Here is a 14,967-nt window from a genome sequence, read left to right on the forward strand (position 1 = left end):
TCACCCCCATGTCTCAAGGGCAATTAGGGATGGGCAATAAATGCTGGCCACACCACCTGGACTGCAGTGGTTCAAGAAGTCAGCTCACCCCCATGTCTCAAGGGCAATTAGGGATGGGCAATAAATGCTGGCCTAGCTAGTGACACCCACATCCCATGAATGAATAAAAATAAGGAGAAACTGCTGCCTCTGGCAGGAACCTTGAGCTTCACCATTAGAAAATCAGACATTTTCATTCCAAATTGTAGACTTCGCACTACAAGGCGTTCAGAATTTTTACTTAGCATTTTCACTTAGAACAATGTTGCTACACCTATAAACTGATGACTTTTTTGGTATTCAATATCTGTCAAATAATTCCAGGGCATTCAAAGAAAACGTCCACCAGAAGTGCAGAGTGTCATTGTCCGTCGCCATTTACTGGAGCTGACCCAAAGTTTCATTATTCCCCTGGTGAGCAATTTGTTCCTCTTTAGGATGTACAGAAATGGAAAATGGTCTGTGTTGACTTATTACCTGTCATTAACTGCATTTCTGAACTTGGGCCCTAAACATCTATATTCTGCTGCATAGCCTAACGGAGTTGGCTTAATAATATGCAAGAGCAAAGTATACAGATGCTGGAAATTTGAAATAAAAACAGAAAATGCTGGAAATACTCTGTGGAGAAAGAAACACAGTTAATGTTTCACGTTGGTGACCCTTCGTCAGAACTGGGAGTGCAAGGCAGAGAAAGGGCTGGAGGTTAGGGAAAAAAGAACAACGAAGAAAGGGAAGGTCTATAACATGATGGAAGGCATTTACACCTCCACTAGATACAGATTTTGTTTCCTTACCGTTCTTTCCACCTTGCACTATCAGCCACTTTTGATCATCCCTGCCTTTAACCCTATAACAGAACTTCCCTTTTGTTCCTTCTTCCCTATCCTCCACTCCTTTCTCTGCCTTGCTTAAAAAACTTAATATGTCTAAGTGCTGCCAGTTCTGGCAAGGGGTCACTGACCTGAAATGTTACCTCTGTTTTTCTCTCTCTACAGATGCTGTTGAAATTTTAGTATTTTCTGTTTCCATTAATAATATGCATATAGGCTCATATATTCCACCTATAATCTTCCCTACCCTCCCTTCCCCGCTCCCAGTTTTTTGCCTTCCCTTTTCTGGTGATGTTGATTCCTACCATAGCTCCCAAGCACCATGGCAGGAAGCCCAGCTTTGATGTGTGCATTGGTTTGCCACCATTTTGAACCAACTGAGCCAAAGGGAACTTTTGAAGGAGATTTTAAGGTATGTGTAGGAAATAGAAACTTATACTGTACATAATTGTTTTCTTTCCCTCAGGAGAGATATGTTGCCAGCCTGATGCCCCTTCAGAGAACCATCACTGCATGGAAGGTAAAACTGAGTATTGCTGATAAATTGCGACATTCCCATTCCATTTATTGACTTGCAAACTCTGAGCTACAACACAACTGTTAAATCTCTGAAATAAAGGGACAATCAACTTTATTTATTCATTCATGGATGTGGACATCACTGACATATGGTTGCATTTATTGTCCATCCCTAAGTTGTCCTGGGGACTAGTGGTGGTAAGCCACCTTCTTGAACTGTTGTAGTCCATGTGCTATCAGGAACGATGAAGGAACGTTGTATATTTCCAAGTGAAGATAATGTGTGACTTGGAGGGGAACTTTCAGGTGGCAGTGTTCCCATGTGCCTCCTGTCTTAGTTCTTCTAGGGGGTTGAGCTCGTGGCCTTGGGGAGATGCTGTCGAAAAAGACTTGGCAAGTTTCTGCAATGCTTCTTGTAGATGTTACACACTATTGTGTGCTGGTGGTGGATGGAGTACCAGTCAAGCAGGCTGCTTTGTCCTGGATGGTGTTGAGCTTCTTGACTGTTGTTGGAGCTGCACCTACCAAAGCAATTGGAGAGTATTCCATCACACATCCTACTGGTGCCTTGTAAATGGTGAAAGGGCTTTGGAGAGTCAGGAAGCGAGTCACGTGCCATAGAATATCCAGCCTTTGACCTGCTCCTGTAGCCACTGTATTTATGTGACTGGTCCAGTTAAGTCTGTGGTCAATGGTGACTCCCAGGATGTTGATGGTGGGGAATTCAACAACGATAATGCCTTTGAATGTCAAAGGGAGATGATTAGACCAAAGAAAGATTGAATTAAAGCTGCTGATATTTTAAAAGATTAGGATGTTATCTGTGAGCCTCTACAGAGAACACCTGAAAAATGTAAAGTGGCAACCTATCAGTTTGGCCTAATGCTGCATAGTACACAGGAGCTGGAGGCAGCTGTTCAACCTTTCGAGTCTGTTGCTTAGGAACAGGAGGAGCCCATTCAACTCATCGAGCCTGTATCACCATTCAATTGGATCATGGCTGATAGGTATTTTAACTCAATTTACCTGTCTTGTTACCCTTGCCAAACAAAACCATGTAAAATCTTAATTTTGAAATTGTCAATTGACCACCTGCTTCAACAGCTTTTTATGGAGAGAATTCTGGATTTCCACTACACGTTTTGTGAAGAAATGCTTCCTGACATAAACCCCAACAGCCTAGCTCTAATTTTAAAATTATACTTCCTTGTTCTGAACACCCCCGCCAGAGGAAATAGTTTATTTCTATCCTATCAATCCTTTAATTGTCATAACAGTTCACCCCTTAATCTTCTATATTCAAGAGTTATATAAGTCTAGTTTCTCAACATGTTTCATAATTTCACCTTTTTTATCCCAGGTTTCAGGCTGGTGAATCTGCGCTGCATCTCCTCCAAGGCAAATGTATCCTTCCTGAGATGCAATGCCCTGAACTGAACACAGAGCTCCAAATAAAATCTAACCAGCACTTTTACAGCTGTAGCATAACTTCACCCCTTTCATATTCCATATTCCATAACCCTCAAGATAAAGGTCAACAACCCTTAACCTTTTGAATTTTTTTTGTACCTAACCACCTTCAGTGGTTTATGTAATGAATCCCTAAATTTTTCTGCTGCTCCACAGTTCCTAGTTTCTTGCCATTTAGAAAATACTCTGATCTATGTTCCTTAAGTCCAAAGTGGCTGACTTCACTCTTCCCCACTTTTAACCCATCTGCCACTCAATTTCTCAATGTTCCTTTGCAACTATTTGCTCCCATCTACACTATTTGTTGTGCAACTTAACTAAGCAAAGTCAGCAAGTTTGGATATACGGCTCTCTATTCCATCACCTGAGTTATTTATAATTGTAATAAAAAGCTGAGGCCACAGTGTCTGGGGACACCAGCCCAATCCTGCCAATATGAGCACATAAACATTGTCCTCTCTCTCTCCTACCTGCTAACCAATTCCCTATCCAAGCCAAAGATTTGCCTCCAGTTCCATGCACCCTGATTTTTTTTTTTTGTTTTGTTCATGGAATGCGAGTGTCACACACAAAACTATAATTTATTATCTATTGTTAAGAGTTTCTTATGTGGAACCTAATCAGATGCCTTTGGGAAGTCCACATAAATAACACCTGTAGACTCTCCCTTAACTACTATGTTAGTTACCACCTCAAAATATTTGGTCAGGTTTGTTAGATTTACCCTTTATAAATCTATCCTGGCTCTGTCCAAGTGCTCAGCCACTCTCTCCTGAATACCATGTTAAAAGACGCATTAAGTTGGTGCAGCCAGTGCGTGAGTGACATGTGAGAGCTGATAGTGTACTGATGCATGCAGTGCAAGGATTTGCAACTGTTCATGTTCTTCATCGGTGGATTGAGGTAAAAGTCAGAAGCTCAGGATTCTCTATTGGAGGAACTTAGGATGGTAAATAAGATCTTGCCAAGAGTTCAGAAGGTTCTTGCATATGAAAGTAAATGGTCTTCTCAGTAGAAAGAAAATTCCATTATTTCTACTGCCTTTTTCTGACAGAACCCACCGCAGATCCGCCCCTTTATCAAAGAAGAATTCATGAAGACACTGGAATACACTGGACCACAACTGACCTCTGTGCAGAAAGGGGATTGGGTAGGATTATACAGGTAGAGCATGACTTTAAATCTAATTGCAAACTTGACTGTAAGTGAGGAGCTGTAAAGTATTGAAACCTTTTATTTTGGGGTGGAGAATCATTTTGTTTTGAAAATCAGTGACCTGATCAAAGACATTTTTTATGGTCTTTATCAGAAACTCTGGGCTGAATGTTTGGGCCCCACCGAGGTCGGGAGCGAAGACGGATAGGGCCCGAAAATACTCGTGTCAGCCAGTGTGCAGATTTCCCGACATCATTCCTGGTGTTGGTTATTTTGGTGAAGGCAGATTCAGGGCCAGGAGGGCTACCAGCGTCTCCACATGGTGGGCAGAAAACTAGGCTCATTAAAAGCCTTGTTAAGCACACTGAAAGGAGGCCAACTGGGATTTTCCAGTAGATCTCCATTTTCCTGACCCAGAGAGGGACAGTTTAACTGCCTCAACATGGGCACCCAGCAGCAAGCCAAGGGACCAGAACTCCAGGCAGGCCTAGAGGTGCAAGTGCAGCAAAAGGCCACCCTGCAGAGGGCTTCGCTGCCGTCCACCCAAAGTTGTGGCCTGGCTGCTTTTTATGTCTTTTATTTAAACTTTTTAAAAAAGTTGGTCAGAGGTGGCCTCCAAATTGAACGCCTACTCAGTTACTTACCATCCCTTGCAGGCTGCTACTCCTTTCAAGCTGAAGGCCTCTGATTGGCCCTCTAACTTAGAGCTTATCCATCACCTTCATTTGGAGAGGAACCTGTCCATGCCAATTAGAGGGGGTCCCTGTTTGAAAATTCCAAGTCAGTGACTGTATCCCCTCAGGGGTGGGTTTGGGACCCAGAAACAGTCCTGACTCCTGATTCCTGTCCCCAGTGCACAACTCCAGCCTTCTACCTTAGCTCCTGATCCCAACTCCTTTCCCACATTCCATCTCAAGTTAAACCCAACAGCCTTGGTTTCTGCTGTGCCTTGAGTTGACCTGGAAATCCCATATCCAATTCATGACCATGTTAGACAATTTCTACCTCCAAAACTTTTCACCCATATTATTCCTGCTGCTGCTGAAACCATCATCTTGTCTCCATACTCAGGTTATCAATGATGTCCTGAGCCCCGCCTTGCATAAACTCCAACTTAGCAACAGGTAATTTATCTCACAAAATATTGCCCCTGTCCCCAGTTATTGCCAGCCTATCCTTCAGAACATTGATTTCAGAATTCACATTTGTATTCAGTGCCTTCCATGGCTGTGCCACTCCCTACCCATGCAACTTCTCTCAATTCTTCAAACACTGGTCTACTCTACATTGCCTGCTGCTTTCCCATCCTCACCCCTCCAGAGTACTCTACCAATGGGGCAGAGCCTGCAGCCAACTTGTCCCACACTCTGGAACTCTTCTCTAACGTGCTTCTCACTACACCTCTCCCCACCTTCAAAAGCTTTTCCCTGCCTTCAAATTCTTTCTTTAAACCAATCACAACAATTGCTATTTCAGTCACTAAATCAGAATCATAGAATGATACAGCACATAAGGAGGCCACTTGGCTCATCGTGTCTGTGCTAGCTCTTTGAAAGAATTCACACGCTACTGTTCTTTCCCTATAGTCCTGCAATTTTTTTTTCCCTCTTCAAGCATTTACCCAGTTCCCTTTTGAGTTATTGTTGAATCTGTTTCCACCACATTTTCAGGTACTACATTCCAGATCATAACTCACTGCATAAAAAAATTTCTCCTTGTGGTTGGCTCTAGTTCTTTTACCAATTATCTTAATTATTTGTCCTCTGGTTAATAACCTTCTGAGACTGGAAACAGTTTCTCCTTATTTACTCTATCAAAACCTTTCAAGATTTTGAACACCTCTCTCACATCTCCTTGTACCCTCTCTGCTCTGAGAAGAACCTCAGCTTCTGTAGTCTCTCTGTGTAATTGAAGTCCCCTGTCCCTGATCCCATTCTAGTAAATCTCCTCTGCACCCTTTCCAAAGTGTTATGCCTAGGATTGGATGCAGTATTCCATTTGGGACCTAACCACTGATTTATCAAAGTTTAGCATAACTTCCTTGCTCTTGTACACTATAAAGGCAGTGCAACACTTCACACTTCTCTGTACTAAAATTCCATTTGCCATATGTTTGTTTGATTGATGTCTTCCTGAAGTTTGTTACTACCCTTCCTACTGTATACTGCATTTACAAGTTACATGTCATTTACAAGCTATGAAATTATAACTTGTATACCCAAGTCCAGGCCACTAATATGAAGAAATACTTAAAAAAAAAAAGTGGTACTACTTCCTTCCACTCTGAAAAACCAGTGTTCACCACTATCCTCTTTTTTGTCCCTTATCAAATTTCATATTCACGCTGCCAATGTCCCCTTAATTTCATGAGTTTCAATATTGCTAACAAGTCTAATATGTGAACTTTAACCAACACCTTTTGAAGATCCACATATACAATATCAACCATACTTCCTACATCAAACCTCTCCGCTGCTTCATCAAAAAACTCATCTAAGATAGTCAAACACGATTCATTCTTATTAAATCTGTGCTGGCTGTCTTTTATTAACTCATATTTTTCCAAATGACAATTAATTTTGCCTTCATGCTGACTAAGACTTGACGGGCATGGTGTGAGTTCCAATGTCAGGATCATTTGCGAGTCTCGAGCCCTTGTGGGCAACCAGCAGGTCTATGGCAGCAATCTTCCTGGTGGCAACCAATTAAGTGACTGGTCCACTGTCCAATTGAGGATTGTGGGCTGGGTCTCCACACTGCTGGCCCAATGAGAGGGCTGGCAGCTTTGCAGTTTCAGTAGTAGCACCACAGAGAAGTGGCAACTGCAAAGGAGATTTAGAGAGCACCACTTGCAGTGGAGGTAAAAAAAAAAATGTTCCTGTGCTGGGGCCAGGCAGGCCTGGCAATTAGAGGGGAAGCACCTCCAGTGGTGGCATTGGGTCCATGGGGCTGACCATTGCTGCCAGGGGCCACTGCCTTGGGCTACAAACCTTCTGGTTGTGATTGCCTTTCCCCCCAGGAAACTACCCCCATACAGCTATCAACATCTCCGTGGGGCAGGGGCATCTCCACTGACAAAATGCAGGCAGCCTGTGAGAAGGGCTGTCAATTGACCTTTTAATGATTTAACTTGGCCACCCTCCTCTGGTTAGCAGCAGCCAAGCTGCTGTCATTTCCACTGCCTGGAAAATGCCCAGTGACAGGTCTGAGTTGGGAACGTGGCTTCCAGGCATTTTCAGTCCCCTTCCCCACCCCCCGCACACACACCAAGATTGCCACCTGGGGGCTGGTAAAACCTTGTCCACTGTCTCTAAAAGATTCCCCATCACCAAAGTTAGGCTGACTAGCCTGTCGATGCCATATTTATCTTCCTCCCCTCTCTTTGCAACATTTGCAATCTTCTAGTCCCGCTCCCATACACTACCAACATTTTAAAGTACCTCCTCTTTAACTCATCTTCTAGTCCTGCTCCCATACACTACCAACATTTTAAAGTACCTCCTCTTTAACTCATTTTATCCTAACCAATTTCTCTACCAGATCCTCCATTATTGTGATATTGGCAGGCATCCTCTTTAGCAATGACAGGTACAAAGTACTCAATTTGTACCTCAGCCATGCCCTCCATAAGAAGATCTTATTGGTCCATCAAGTCTGCACCGACTCTTGCGTAAAGCAATCCAGTTAGTCCCACTGCCCTGTCCTTTCTCCGTATCTCTGTAGAGTTTTCTCTTTTTAGCTCCTTAACGGCCCTGCTTTCTTGGACTACCCTTGCAAACATGTTCATATAAGAATTTTGGGTTCATTTTTATGTTAGTCGCCAATCTATACTTGTACACACTGTTTGCCCCTTTTATTTCCTTTTTCAGTTCTCCTCTGATCTTACTATACTCAACTCAGTTCTCTGCTTTATTATGAGCCTGCTCAAGTGTCTGTAATTTTGAGGTACTATTGTATTAGGTTACTGGTCTGAGCAGAATTTGTTTTCTTGAATTGACAGACGTTTTTTTAAATCTCCTAACTTTGATGGCTGGTTTCGTATGAGATACCAGGAGATGTGTAAGAAGCTGGAGATTCTTCACCTTGAGGTGTTGTGTGAGGCAGTAAGTATGGGTCATCATCAAAGCTTTAGATCTTGTGAAATAGGTTTGGGTGAGGAAGGTGGTTCAAACCATATGTATACTGCAACAATAACTTACATCTGTACAGTTTCTTTATCACAGATGTCCCCCAGCACTTTATAGAAGGGGCAGGAAAAAAAACCTGGCTTTGGAGGGAGACATTCAGAGGGGTTACTGAAAGCAAGGTTGAAAAGATGAATTTTGAGAAAGCGCTTTTAAAAGTGAAGATGCATAAGGCTGCTGAGGGCATTTCCAGTTAATAGGGCCAAGAGCATTAAAGGTGTTGATGCCAGTGATGGGTGAATGGAGGTGCCAGAGTTGGAGGACCAAAGGGTGTATAATGGGGGATATCATGCTGGAGAAACTTGATGTAGGGTTGAGCTAGGCTGCGGGGAAATTTGAAAATGAAGTCAAGGGTTTTAAATGTAATATGTTGCGTGTCTGGATGCCAGTGTTAGGAGGCGATGGGGAATGGAGTAATGAGTGACAGCTATCTAATGGAGGTCAGGTATTGGGTGGTTAATAATGTATTTAAGCTCTTGCATTTGAGGTCACTCTTGTGGAAAAGTCCCAACTCCCCATAGCTTTGGAAGTGTCTATCGTAGTCTTGAGATCAATATATGTTTTGAATAACAAACTCAAGGTAATAAACAGCAAACTCTGTTAGTGCTGGAATTTGACCTATGTCTGCTTGGGACTTCTGCCTGTTATTTGATGTTGAGGCACAACATCACATTTTACATTTATAAAATTTATAATAGTGTGAATTTTTAACCATTTAATGAAGAAATTAATAATTTTAGGTCCTATCTTTATACCTAGCAGCACAAGACCACACGTTTCTACCACTGCTTTCTAATCGGCAGATTGAGCTCTCGGTTATTTATGTAACAATACCTCTGTTTACATGGACAGGTTCTTAGTCTGGCTCACAACTCCCTTCCAGGATACCTGACTGAGTTTGTAACAGAGTATTCTGTGTGAACAATGAGAGCTAGAAGGCATCAGGACTACCTTCGTTCAGCTGAATTAATTTCATCAGTGTTAAGTTTTTATTAAAATAATTTGTATTTAACTACAAGGAAATATTTTTTAAAAATTATTAGTGGATCTCTCGAGGGATAGCTGATGCCAAGTTGGAGGATATGATGTTTTGTAAGAATGCAGGTCATGCTATGTGATGCACTATTATTATTAGAGGCACTGCATTATGGTGAGGATTAAGTCAAATTCAGGAAGTTTATGCCTGGAGAAGATTTCTAATACTCTGGCCAATCATCTGTGCCTGTACACATAACATCAAGTCCAAGTGCTGATCCAGGTGTGGCAGAGCAGTGGGAGGGACGGAAGAAAACAGGGGCAGGGGTGGAGGGCATGAGTGGGAGCCAGAGCAGGAGCTGGAAGGGGTGACAGAGTGGGGGTGAAGAGGTGGGGGAAGGCAAACCTATTATAGTGTCTGGCACCAAATGAAATGGAACCTCAGCAACAAATTTATGGGTAGAATTCTGGAGAGTTCTCCCGATCTACCACTTTACCACCACATTGACAAAGTAAATAGCGATAATATCAGAGAATTTTACAGCACAGTAGGAGACTGACCATTGTGCCTGTGTGGGTCTTTGGTAGGGCTGACTAGTCAGTCAGTCCCACACCTCCGTTATTTCCCCATACTCCTTCAAGTATTTATCCAATTCTCTTTTTAAAGTTACTATTGAATCTATTTCCATCACCTTTTTAACACAACACATTCCAGGATATAAATCGCTAAAACAATTCTCTTCATCTCCTCACTGGTTCTTTTGCCAATATCTTAATCTGCATCCACTGTCATAGACCTTTCTGCCAGTGGGAAGTTTCCTCCCTACTTGAATAAAAACCCTTCACTTTTATTAAATCTCCTCTCAACTTTCTCCACTCTAAGGTGAACAATTCCAGCTCCTCTCATGTTTTCACGTAACTCAAATGGGACCATTTTAATAAATCTCCTCTGCGCCCTGAAGAAGGTCTTGACATTCTTCCTAAAGTCCAGAGATCAACATAATACTCCAGCTGAGGCTTAACCAGTAATTTATAAAGATTCAACATAACTTCCTTGCTTTTGTACTCTATGCCCCAATCATAAAGCCAAGGATCAAGTATTTTTTTTTGAACAGCCTTCTTAACTGTGGTTAAGAAATACACAAAGGTGTACTTAGCATATTTAGTTACTAATTTCAACAGTGAAACTCTATTTGTTTTTTACATTTACTTTCCGTTTTACTAGGATCTGCTGATGTGGGTTCGAGAAAAGTCTGAAGTGGAAGTTGTGGACCTGATTTTAAAACTGCGTGAGAAATTGGTAAGATTTGCCTTTGCTCTTGTATGTGTCTCTCTATTAATTGGACTTTGTTAATGCCTGTAGATTGCCATCACAGTGTAAGGAAAATCATTTAAAAAGTCCTTCTGTTTATCCTTTATAAACATCAGGATAGATCCATTTATTGAATATAGAATGCAATCAGAGAGATTGTGCTGAGGCTCTTTCTATTCTATCTTCCCATCACTTACTTTAATCCTGATGTTGGTCTCTTACTGTTGTTCTCCAACAGAAATCTTTCCCTGTTATCTAATTTCTGAACTGTTCTAGGTTTTGTCATTGATGACAGTACCAAAACCTTTTCATCAAAACATTACTTAGTCAGTTGAATTGGAGCTGAAAAAATAATTATCATTCTTTATATATCCTACCATTGGATTTTCCAGCAATTAGGTTTAAATAAACAGATCCTTTTTTCATAGATCTTCTCAGCATATCCTTCAATCCTTTCTCCCTCAAGCAAAAAATAATTTTCTCTTGAACCCATTTATACTGTCCACTTCCCTGCTCATTTATCCCACAGCTTCAGTAATGTACATTAGGAACAGGAAGTAGCAATGGTGCACTGATGATTGATTAAGTGAGTGGGCAAAAGTATGGCAGATGGAATTCAATGTGGGATAATATGAGATCATCCACTTTCAACCCAAGCAAGTTAAATTGAAGTAGGAACTGTAGGAAAACAAAGGAATTCAAGATCCCCAACATACACATGATTTAAAGCCAATGGGCAGTATAGAAAACAGGTGCTGTAAGAACAGTGGATGCAGCAAGGTTCCGTTGCAAGGAACCAAGCAGTGTAGGTGGGGTGTGGGGTTGCTGCTGCAGGGGCAGTGGTTTGCATGGTGTTGAGTGGTGCAGGTTTTGCATTGCGCAGGAGAACCAAGGGTTTAATGAGAGTGAGGAACTTAAAAGTAATTAATATTAGTAAAGAAAAAGTACTGGAAAAATTAATGGGACTAAAAGCCAACAAATGCCCTGGACCGGATGGTCTACATCTTAGATTTTAAATGAGGTAGAACAGATATTAGTGGATACATTGGGGGTTTGATCTTCCAGAATTTCCTAGACTCTAGAATGGTCCCCATGGATTCCCCTGTAGCAAATAGAACCCTGCTGTTCAAGAAAGGAAGGAGAGAGAAAGTAGGGAACCCTAGGCCAGTTAGGGGAAATGCTTGAATCTGTATTATGAATGGGGTAACAGGCCACTTAGAAAATCATAATATGATTAGGTGAAGTCATGACAGTTTTGTAGGGACAGGTGTAGGCCATTAAGCTCCTTGAGTCTATTCTGTCATTCACTGAGTTCATGGTTTATCTTGGACCTAATTCTATATATCCAACTTTGCCCCATAACACTGAATACCTTTGGCTAACAGGAATCTACCAATCTCAGATTTAAATTTAACAACTGACCCAGCATCAACTGCTGTTGCCGAAGAGAATTCCAAACTGCTATCACCCTGTGTATTTCCTAACTTCAGTCCAGAAAAGATGACCCTAATTTTTATGGTGTGACTCCTAGTCCTGGATTCCTCAGCTAATGGAAAGAGTTTTTATCTACTGTATCATGGTTAATCTGTATTTTAACTCCATCTACCTGCTTTGGTTCCATAACCCTTAAATCCAAGCCTGACAAAAAAAAACTATTAATCTTTGTTTTGAAAATTTTGGGAGAGAGTTCCAGATTTCCACTCTCCTTTATGTGAGGAAATGCTTCCTGACATCACCCCTGAGTGGCCTAACTCTAATTTTAAGGTTATGATCCTTTGTTCTGGAATACCCTACCAGAGGAAATAGTTTCTATGTATCGTATCGAGTCCTTTAATGGTCTTAAACACCGCGATTAGATCATCCCTCAATCTTCTATACTCAAAAGAATCCAAGTCTAGTCAATGCAACCTGTCTTCATGATTTAATCCTTGAAGCCCTAGTACCATTCTTGTGTACTTGTACTGTACCTCCTTCAAGACCGATGTATCCTTCCGGAGGTACAAGGCCCAGAACCGAATCCAGTGTTCTAGATGGGGTCTAACCAGAGACCTGTAAAAATAGAACATGGCCTTCAATCTCTTTGTATTTTTTTTTTTAGATAAAAATTGAATGATCTCTAGTGCTGCATAATTCTATTACAAAAGCAAAATACTAGATGCTGGAAATCTTCCACAGATGCTGCTTGACCTGCTGAGCATTTCCAGCAATTTCGTTTTATTACTGCATAATTCCATAGTCTTTTTCATTTGTTGAGCAAATGAGTTTGATCTTGTCCTGGATCCACCCTATTCTGTGGAACACAACAGATAGCATGAAAGGACATTTACAGTTTCTACCTATAAGATTTTTAAAATGCATTATGCCTAAATTATGTCTGCCACCACACTTTTTGAAAGTCAAACAGTTAAGTTCAATATTTTCAGGGCTCTTCCATCTCACCCTTTTTAATTTAATGGCTATGTTTTCCTATCCAGTTAAAAGCAAGGGTCCATCAGCTCCCAGTCAGGGAAGACTTGCTGGAGAAGCTGGAGTTGTACCTGGAAACAGTAATCAGCTCCCTGCCTGATGATCTACAAGTGGTGTTGCACCGACATTAATTGGGACAGCAAATGACCTGCAGGCAGTTCAGTCCATCAGAGGGAACCAGTAGAGAGAAGTCACTTTGGACGCCATCTGTTTTCTGTTGTCAGATTCTGAAACTTCCATTATACAAAGACAGAATTGGTTGCAGTGGTAGGATTGCACTAGAATGAAAGCTTCTATTCAGCAGCCAGAATTAATTGTGAATGATGAACTAAAATGTCTGTGATGTAACCTAGCTTACACATGGATAGGATCAGAACACGCTTATTACTGTTAGTTTTGAAAAAGGTTTCACAAGATTAAATTAAACAGTTTTAAACCCATGGTGCTGTTTCTTTTATTTGGATGTGAACGTTGCTGACAAGGTCAACATTTGTTGCCCATCCCTAATTGCTCTTGGGAAGGTGGTAAGCTGCCTTCTTCAATTGCTACAGTGCATGTGGTGTAGGCACACTTCCAGTGCTGTTATTGCATTTCAGGATTTTCACCCAGTGACAATGAAGGAATGTTGATAGCATTCCAAGTCAGGATGGTGTGCCGCATGGAGGGGAACTTGCAGGTAGTGGTGTTCCCGTATGTCTACTGTCCTAGGTGATAGAGGTCGCGGTTTTGGAAGATGCGGTTGAAGGTTTGGTGTGTACTGCAGTGCATGGCACACACTGCTTCCACTGTGAGCTGGTGGTAGAGGGAGTGAATGTTTAAGGTGGTAGATGGGGTGCCAGTCAAGTGGACTGCGTTGTCCTGGATGCTGTTGAGTTTCTTGAGTGTTAGAGCTGTACTCCTCCAAGCAAGTGGAGAGTATTCCATCATACTCCCAACTTTTCCCTTGTAGATGGTGGACACTCTTTGACTCAGGAGGTGAGTTACTTGCTGCAGAATTCCCTGCCTCTGACCTGCTCTTGTACCCACAGTATTTATGTGATTGGACCAGTTAAGTTTCTGATCATCAGTAACCCCCCAGGATGCTGATGGTGGAGGATTCACCAATGGTATTGTTGTATGTCAAATGGAGATGGTCATTGTCCCGGCTCTAAGTGGTAGGTAGCATTCACACCACATATCAGTCCAAGCCTGTAAAATCTAATTAATGATCAGTCATTAAATGTGAGAATGCAATCTGGAACAAACTGCATTGCATGACCTGTAACAAGGGCTCAAGAATGTGATCCAATCTGTTGGCCGTGTAGGATTACACCGTGTAGGCTGGTGGAAGATAAATTCTGCAGTTAGGTACATGACGATGTGGAGAAACTACCAGTAGTTGTGCAAATTTAATTATTATAAAATCCATTCTCAGAATTGGCAAAACAGTTGGTTGAGTGAAGGACTGAACTGTGTCTGCTATTAAGGTGTCAAGGCTACTTCTAACAAAACTTGTTGAAACAAAACTAGAATACTTAAAAAGACAGGATAATTTAAAGGCAGGTAATTGGATTTATAAGAAAAGACAATAAGTTAAACATTGTCTGAGGAAATAGTGTGTTGATGAAGGAAATAGTGAATTTGTGAATATGAATTTTCAAAAGGTGTTTGATAAAGTCTTGAAAAATTTGGTCAGTTTCCCTTAGAACAAGTGAGATGAGAGTAATTTGATAGTCCTGTTTAAAATTACTAAATTTGGGACATAAGATACAAATGGCTGATTTTCAGTGATTGAAAGAAGATCATAGATACAACCATTAGTGTAAGAGACTTTTTACAGAGTTCTGAGGACGTGAAATTCACTACCAGTTATTGATTGAAGCAGTGTCAATATTTAAGAAAAAATTAAGAATAGGTGGTTTAAGGAAAGAGGAATAAAATAATATAGAAAATAGGGCAGGCATTTAGGATTATGATGATTGTCCTTTATTCCTATTGTTTCTTCCGATTTGAAAAAGTTTTTAAACCTGTTCGT

The 14,967-nt window shown here is 41.3% G+C and overlaps 1 protein-coding gene across 5 annotated transcripts in view; it reads left to right on the plus strand.

Moving 5' to 3' along the window:
* The window catches only part of dennd6b (DENN/MADD domain containing 6B), a 95,077-nt gene that overhangs the window by 78,275 nt on the left and 1,835 nt on the right, over positions 1 to 14,967 (plus strand). For 2 of the 5 annotated variants that reach the window (XM_041203651.1, XM_041203653.1), the window contains 6 exons: positions 364 to 453; positions 1,339 to 1,392; positions 3,916 to 4,025; positions 8,017 to 8,119; positions 10,401 to 10,475; positions 12,962 to 13,363. In XM_041203651.1, the coding sequence (XP_041059585.1) occupies positions 364 to 453; positions 1,339 to 1,392; positions 3,916 to 4,025; positions 8,017 to 8,119; positions 10,401 to 10,475; positions 12,962 to 13,084 (555 nt within the window). In that variant the 3' untranslated portion in view covers positions 13,085 to 13,363. Of the gene's footprint in view, positions 1 to 363; positions 454 to 1,338; positions 1,393 to 3,915; positions 4,026 to 5,087; positions 5,141 to 8,016; positions 8,120 to 10,400; positions 10,476 to 12,961; positions 13,364 to 14,967 lie in introns of those variants that run through there. The other 3 variants (XR_005944943.1, XM_041203652.1, XM_041203654.1) reach the window with 3 other exon arrangements.

Source organism: Carcharodon carcharias, chromosome 13, assembly GCF_017639515.1.
Source record: "Carcharodon carcharias isolate sCarCar2 chromosome 13, sCarCar2.pri, whole genome shotgun sequence".
Taxonomy (NCBI): domain Eukaryota; kingdom Metazoa; phylum Chordata; class Chondrichthyes; order Lamniformes; family Lamnidae; genus Carcharodon; species Carcharodon carcharias.